Here is an 8,745-nt window from a genome sequence, read left to right on the forward strand (position 1 = left end):
ATTGCATTTTATCGCACTATTAATGCCCTTCATTGTCTGAGGGACCCTCCAATTAATATTTGCTATGTACCCTCCATACTTTGGACATGTTGTAAGGAGGGACCAGTCCTTGGAGAGGGATATCATGCTTGGTAGGGTGGAGGGACAGCACAGGAGGGGAAGGCCCTCTAAGAGGTGGATTGATTCAGTGACTGGGGTAATTGGGGTGGGTGTATTGGAGACGGTGCGATTGGCACAGGACAGAGCAGGGTTTAGGGCTGTTGTACATAGGGTTGCTATGAGTCGCAAGTGACTCGATGGCACATAACAACAACAATAACATGTACTATCCTCAACTAGGTGGACCAACATAGGACTGAAACAATGGGCTCAAGCATATAAGAAATGATGAGGATAGCACTGGATTGGACAAGGTTCAGATTCATGGTTAAAAGGCTTGCTATGAGTAGTCGACTCAGTGGCACATAACAAACACAACACCCATCATCAGCTTAATGGTAAGAAGTTGTGCTACCAACTGAAACGCACAGGTTCCAATCCACCAGCTGCTGCATAGGAAAAAAAGGGACAATCTCCTCCCACGTTTATTTCCTGCCTCTGAAAACCTGCTCCATGGTCACTTATGAGTGAGTGAGTTCCCACTCAACTATACACTGCAATGACTGCATATACCACCACAGCCTTGATGACGCAGGGGTTGAAGAACTCAACTACTAACCAAAAGCTCATCAGTTTGAAATCATCAAATCAACAAAAATATGTAGTAGTCTTTTTTCCATAAAGATTTACAGCCTTTGAAACCCTACAGGGTAGTTCTGCTTTGTCCAATATAGGATTGCTTTGCAAATGAAAATTGGGCACTCTTTTCCTGTTCAATTTTTTGCCTCTGAAACCCCACTGGAGAATTGTAACCCTGCTGCAATAACAACAAATGAGTTAGAATCATCAATGAGGTTTTTTTCAGTGTGCCATATGCCAAGATTTATTCTAAATACTCTATATGCAGCAATGAACACTGAAGACAAAAAATATCTAAAATCACTTATTCTGAAAGATGGCATCTGGTATGGAAAAAGAAAACTGAAGTAGGAATTAAGAGACCAAATTCTTCCCAACTACATTTCCACTTCACTCAGAGGTCCTAAGTTTGATTTTCGGTTTTCATAGAAGAAAGGCAGAGAAACTTTCATTCTCATAAAAAATGAAGATGTTTAAGAAAGCAGCAGATCACTGTGAGGTCCTAAGGAAAATCTGTTGTCAAAGATCTCTTCAGAGTGCTAAAAATCAATGATATCAGTCTAGAGACAAAGGTGTGCCTGATTTGAGAGCTGAAAAACAAAAAAGATGACTGAAGAAGAACCGATGGCTTTGAATTGTGGTGCTCAAGAAGAGTACTGAACATAATATGGACTGCCAAGAGAACAAACAGGTATGTCCTCAAGAGAGTGAAACCAAGTTGCATCTTGGAGGCATTTTAAAAGTTCTATCTTACATGCTTTGGGCATGTTTCCAGGAGGAGCCAGTATTAGGAGAAAAGCATCATGGGTAGATGGTCAGTGCAGAAAAAACACCCTGGATGAGATGGATTGACACAGTGACTGAAGTAATAGGGTCAGGTACAGTAAAGTTGGCTTAGGATAGAATAAGGTTCAGAGTCATTTTTCACAGGGTTAGAGTTGTACAGATGGTAGTTGACTCGAAGGCACATAATACAACAACAAGAAATATGCCCAAGGGATGTGAAAACATTGAGTTTAATAGACATATGTACACCATTGTTCACTGCAGCATTATGCACAATAGCCAAAAGTCAGAAGCAATGTAAATGCCCATCAACAGATCAATGTTTACACAAAATTTAATACAAATTTGCAATGAATGGAATACAACTCAGCCAAAAAGATAAATGATTTCTGATAAATGTTCCAATATGCATGAAATTTGAAAATACTATGCTAAGTGAAATAAGGTAATCATAAAAGGATTGTATAACCTCAGTTATATAAAAAGGCAAGAACAGACAAATGTTTGAGACCAAAGTTGAACCGAGGGCATCAGAAGCAGAGCTACTGTTTAGAACATTGAGTTCTGGTTTCTAACGGTGGAGAAAATCATACTGTTTAAGGATAGTGTTACAAGGTTGATTAACGTTAATTGCTGTCAATAAGCTTTATTTTCTCTCTCCTTTATGTCCAGTCAGAGGTGACCTTTCAGTATGTATTCAGAGGCTTTAAACTGCAAGAAAAGAAACTGCTTTTCTCCCAAGGAGTAGCTGGTAGATTCCAACTCCACGCCCCTAGGTTGGAAGCTCAACTCCTTATCCACTAAACCACCAGAGCTCCCTAGAGATGTAGACATAGCCAAACTGGCAAAAGTTGTGTGGTACCTAACAACAACAAAACCAATGGTTTCTGAAGCTGCTTATGTACAACTAAACAACTCACAGGATTTGAGTCCCTCAGTCTGGAGATTTAGGGACATTCCAGTTAGCAAGCCTAATAAAATGTTATGTGCTTCTGTTCTACTCCTTCATTTTCTACATAGTCTCTATAGAGGCTTCAAAGTTTGCAAATAGCCATTCAAGGCAAAATAATGGTCTCTGTTCACCTTCAACAACAGAAGGAGAAGTCAGGAACAGAAAAAGGAAATGTAATGAGTGGCTAATGATCTCCGTTAACAATTACCTCCTTTGCCCTTTTGTTGTTAGAACTGAGTCAGAATTGACTCAGAGTTGACCTTCCAGTGCATTTTCAGAGACTGTAGATCACACAGGAGGAGTTATACTCTGAGATCAGAAAAGGTTAATGATGCCTTCTTATCATTATTCAATGTTTTAATCAAAGATCCTACAGAAGATTCCAGATCAAAACAGAGATAATGCAGATTAGAATTTCACATTTTCATGGAGTCTAGACTTTTGAGGACTGAGGAGGCAATTTTACTGTCCTAGGACAATCACTAAACCATAAATATTCTTTGAATATTATATTTTTGTTAAAAACAAAGTTTCACTTAATGAGGAGTATGCCTACTTTAAGCACTGTGCTCTTTTGAAAACTATCAATATGAAAGAAAACTGAAAACAGCAAATTGAAAAATTAGGATACTTAGGGAGCAAGGAGTTTATGTTAATAGAGAATAACAACTCAGACAAGAAGAATGAAAAAGGTTGACACCTCAAAGAAAGTAATCAATGTTCCTGATACATACATGCAGAAATGGTTGAACTGCAGAATGTTCCAGTCTGTACATTCTGAAAAAACAAAACAACAACAACAACAAAATCTAAGCACATTCCAATTAGAAAGACCCCTGGACCAGATGGTTTTACTAGTGAATTTAATCAAACATTCAGAGAATACCTGTCACCAATTCTACATAAAATGTTTTAGAAAACAAAGATGGAATACTCTCAGACTCATTCCACGTGGCAAACAATATCTCTCATACCAAAGTCAGGTAAAGGCAACAACAAAATGGAAAACTATAGACCAATATCTCTCATGAACATAGATGCAAAAATCCTGGACAACAGAATCCAACAGTAGTTCAAAAAAATAATTCATTATGACCAAGTGAGATTCATAATTTTACAAGAAACATAAACGCAGGCTATATACATGGATTTCACCTGATGGTGTGCATAGGAATCAAATAGATTACATCTATGGAAAGAACTGCTGGAGAAGCTCAGTATCAGCTGTGAAAACTAGGCCTAGTGCTGATTGTGGAACAGATCACCAACTACTCATATGCAAGTTTAAGATGAAGCTAAGGAAAGTGAAATCAAGCCCACAGGAACCAAAACATGACCTTGAGTCTATCCCACCCGAATTTCACAACCATCTCAGGAACAGGTTTGAGGCCTTGAGCAAAGACCAGATGAGTTATGGAGGAGTATATTAAAAGATACAATATGAAGTAGAACTTATATGTCAAACTAGTTCCAGTTGATCATTTGATTGATAAAAAGCCCAGCTTCTCCTGGGGCACAAAAGTGGAAGTCACATTCGAGATGAGAGTGTAGTGGGGAGCAGGACTCCAGCTTGGCAGCCACTTACATCCACTTCTGGGTCTGCTGCCTAGGATTCTGAAAGTTGCAAAACGAGCCCTTGGAAAGAAACACCTGGAAGGAGCAGGTGAAAACTCCCTCATAGACTGATATTGATCCATTGATCAGCTCAGGACAAAGTTTTTCACCTATTTTTGGTCATGACTGTGGTATAAAGGGTTTATTGTTCAAAATATGTGTGTAAATGGAGTCGCTGTTGCTTGTTTTGAGATGTATTCACTGGAACATGCACCACTTCCACGAGGTACAATTCAGTGGCGTTAGCTTTCAAATATTGCCTTTTGAATTCCCCCATAGAGCTCACTGGGAACATGGAAATAGGGTATACATACTACCAAAGAAGGGACGGGTCAGTCTGGCCATCCCACCAAGGTTAAATTTAGCAAATTTGTCAGGAAAGAGAAATCTCACAACCAACAAAAAAGAAGAAGCAGAGAAAGAATGCAGTGTTTATCCTCCAGGCGACAGAGATTCCTCAGCTGGTCAGACCAGGACCTAGACAAGAGTAACAGCAATTGTGGAGAATCAGAGATCAATATTGGACAGAGCTGACCTGGGACTGACCCTATGGAACCAGAGTTTGACATCTCTGTCCAAGCTTGCTAGAGGACTGGAGAAAAAGACTCTAATTGTCAGGACTAAGAGACTGTCTAACCCAGACCCACAGGCTGAACGTAAAGCACTTTAAGCACGCTTGAGAAGCTGTCCTGACAGAAGAACTGTGTCCTGTTTCCAGCTTGAATTATAAACTGTTAACTTTCCTAGTAAATCGCAAAATTGTGAGTTCTGTGTGGCCATTAAAACATATTAGCAGGCCTAGTAGTAGTAGAGCAATGGAGCACTGGGTGAGATAGTTGATCAAAAAATTGGTAGAAGTAGGTGCTGGGGAGGGTAGGTAGCATGTTTTACCTCTTGAACATAAAGTTTGTTCTATGAATGTTGTTCATGGCAACTGTTCTCTGTTTTAGAGTTACTGGAAATCAGACACAGCTGCCCTTATGCCAGGGCTCTCTTTTTACAATGACCCATAAGAATAAATGCATTTTCCATTGTAACTCAAAATACACATGTGTATGTGTATGTATGTGTTTGATTCCAAAAAGTAATTGTCCTTTTAGCAAACAATAGAGTCAAATATTTTCTAGTTCATTATATTTTCCCAGTGCTGGTCAGAATCACTAAATTTACCTCACGACTCAGAGTGAAAAGAATTCCTCTGTAGGATATTTCACAGAAAGACTCATGAAAGCCATGTGCGCTTCAGTCAAGTTCCTCCCGCAAGGAAGTAAAAAAACAAACATGGCATGTTACTTCACAGGGCTGCTGACCTCTGCTGAAGAAATTGTTTCTGGCTGCCTCCCTCTAATGCTGTATCCAGTTATTCAAGGGCTTAGCAACAGAAAAGTAAAAAGGAGAGCAACAGAAAAGAAAGAGTCACAGTACCTGGATTCCAAACTGTTCACTAAGGTTGGTGAATAAGTATTCATAACCATAAGCTGCTTTGCAGTTCAGCCACACCACATGGTAAGGACTCCGAGTAATCCAGCTTCCAACCAGCTCTGAGATTCCATTTAAACATTCTTCCTATAAAGGATTTTAAAAGACATCTGTGATGCTTGCTTAAAAGTTGGCTTTTCTAGCCACTAAGTTAGCCCTCTCTGATCTCCAGCTATCTCAACTGTAGACACATGGTCTTGGAAATAATCAGTAGCTGTGGGACTAGGATAAGAGAAAAAGAGTGCTTCCCACACTGAGCAAGCAAAACTTGAGGCAGACTCGAGCAAGACCCTGTGAGTGAGACAATGGTGTTGGTGGTGGAGAGACTGTGGCATTGCAGTGGAGAAACTGTGGTAAGGTGTTACTTGAGGGTTATTGCATTTGTGCTGGCTACAGTTAAAGATTTTGCTGTTCTTGCCGGATGCTTGAAGGAGAACCTGACTTACAACTGCTCTGAGGCAAACTCAGCAGGATGATTGAAGAAGCCGGAGGCTTCTTAAATTTGTGTTGAGACCAGGACTTTTATAAAATAAGAAACTGCATTTGCTATTAATCTGCCTTGAGGCTGCTGGACTACATCTGGACTTGCATTGTGAGATAGTCTTTGCTTCTCCCACTCCCAACCTATTTCCCTAATAAACCCCACACTTGATACCATAACTGTGAGTGAAACCTTGAGTCTACAATGAATACTGAATTCAGTGATTCGTGGAAATACGTGCAGAAGCATGGGGGGTGGCACATCCTATCTGTTTGCTGATATGGATATTATTGATGGGGATAGTTACCATTTAAGAAGCAGGTGGAAGACAGATTTTGCCATCCCCCATTTCATCTGCTCCTTTCACAGCATTTAAAACTTAAGAGGATCTGTTACCTTTTCCATCCCCACTATACAACGATGACAATGTATATGGGGACAATTATGAACTGATTTCTTTCTTTTCTTTTTTTTATTAAATTTTATTAATTTTAATGAACATTTTGGGCTTCCATTCATTCATTGTTGCACTATTTTCTCTACCCTCCACCCCAGTTCATTCCTCTTTTTTTTTTCTCCTTGAAAGTCTGTTTTAATTGTCCCATTGCCACAGTGCTTGTCAAAGCCAGATGAACTGCTTTCTTATCTTATAAAAGCTTCTACCAAGCCAACAGTGGGTGATTTTAATCTGCGGCCCTCAGGCCTGGTTTTAATTGAGGTCAAACAGCCTTCTAAGTGGTATAGTACTAGTCTGTCCATTTGCTGTACAGAGGTAACTCGTGGTTGCTGAGATGCTGAACACTGTGACACTGACGTGTCAAATGCAATAATGGTTACCCATGGTGGACAGTGTTTGTTGGAGCTTCCCAATTAAAACAAACATGGAAGCAGGAGTGGAATCCACTTCCAAAATGGCTTACCTCTGGAAACTCTATGACTGTGGAGAAACAATGAAAGTTATACAAGTGTTCAGGTCTTTCACTTATAAGGTCGCTAGTAGTCATCTATGTATGACTCAAAGGCACTTAACACAACATTAGATACATGGTCTAGTTCACATTATGCCTTCTTTCCTTCAGGGAGACTTACCCGACTTGGAATTTGATAGTATTTTGGATCACAGAAGGTAGTATCTAAATACACACTTTGGATATCTTTTACACTGAAAATAAGACACACAAAAAGACAATTGGTGTTAATCATCTAGCATAACATAAATATGTGTAAAATTTAAATTCTCAGTTATTTCAGATTCTTCCATTCTATTAGGAATTTCTGTTGCTGTTGTTAAAGCAACTTTGTTGAAGTCATTTACATAAAATATATAAATTTAAATGCATACTGTTGTTGTTATGCACTGATAAGTCAACTTGACTCCAACTCATAGCAACCCTGTCAATAACAGATGGCCCTATCCTATGCCATCCTCATGATCTCTAACATTAAATGTACAAATATCAGAGTTACATAGGTTACCAGGAGCTAGATGTAAAGGGCAAAGGGATATTGGGGTGATCTCCAACATCAAATGTACAGAGGTCACAGTTCCACAGGTAGATGTAATAGGCAAAGGGAAACTGGTATTTAGCAAAAACTGAGCTTCTGCTGAGGGTAATAAGAATTTTGCAATAGGTATTTTGATAGTTGCAAAACATAATTTATGTATTTGTTGTCACTGAATTAAACATGTGAAAAATATTGAAATGGCAAATGTTCTGTCAGCAATATATTCACAAGTTTACATAAATTGGCTTGGTGAATTCATGTCAACATTACTTCAATCAATATACAAAATCTTTTCACTACTCCATCTGAAGGAGAAAAATCTGCTCTACTATGATAAATCTGATATAAGTAGTTAGATATTTGAGGTGGGGTTCCATTCCAATGACAATCAGAAGTCAGTTCTGATGTAAATTAAATACCTCATTTTTTCCATTAATAGAAAATAGAATTTCCATTATTATTGTCTTGTATTTTTTTATTATTATTGTCTTTTCTTATTGGTATCTTCATAAACCCAGTATTTACTTATCTTTGAGAGCACTACCTATAAACTTAGATATATTTTAATATATATGTACCTAAAAAGTACAAAAATAATAAAAATATAATCAGCTGATAAGGAAGAATTGGGTAACACAGGCATTTTGTCAGCTAGGGTAATTCTCCACTTGTGAAAGGTTCTGGGTTATCTGAATTACCCCTTAGATTAGAGATTAGCTTTTATACTCAGAAAATTATCGAAAGTTGTCTGTCTGGTTCTTTTCTTTCTTTTCTTCTTATACATGGACCCAACAGAGTGTAGAAACTATAGAACAATATCACTGATTTCACATGTAAGCAAGATTCTACTGAAGATGATCCAAAAACGACTGCAACAGCACATCAGCAGAGAACTGCCAGAAGTCCAGGCTGGGTTTAGAAGGGGTCATGGTACTAGGGATATTTTAGCTGACGTCAGATGGATCTTAGCTGAAAGCAGGGAATACCAGAGGAATGTCTCTCTCTGTGTTTCACTGACTATGCAAAGGCATTTGACTGTGTGGATCATAACAAACTGTGGCTGACTCTGAGAAGAATGGGAATCCCAGAACATTTGATCGTGCTAATGTGAAACCTATACTTGGACCAAGAGGCAGTAGTCAGAACAGATCAAGGAAACACTGCATGGTTCAAAATTGGGAGAGGTTGT

At 38.8% G+C, this 8,745-nt stretch overlaps 1 protein-coding gene across 1 annotated transcript in view; it reads right to left on the bottom strand.

Moving 5' to 3' along the window:
• Positions 1–8,745, bottom strand: part of DCLRE1C (DNA cross-link repair 1C) — a 68,067-nt gene that overhangs the window by 34,122 nt on the left and 25,200 nt on the right. The window contains 2 exon segments of the mRNA XM_006894285.1: positions 5,516–5,656; positions 7,140–7,212. Coding sequence (XP_006894347.1) covers positions 5,516–5,656; positions 7,140–7,212 — 214 coding nt within the window.

The sequence above is a fragment of the Elephantulus edwardii genome, unplaced genomic scaffold, assembly GCF_000299155.1.
Source record: "Elephantulus edwardii isolate Elephantulus edwardi_28Jun2011 unplaced genomic scaffold, EleEdw1.0 scaffold00139, whole genome shotgun sequence".
NCBI lineage: Eukaryota > Metazoa > Chordata > Mammalia > Macroscelidea > Macroscelididae > Elephantulus > Elephantulus edwardii.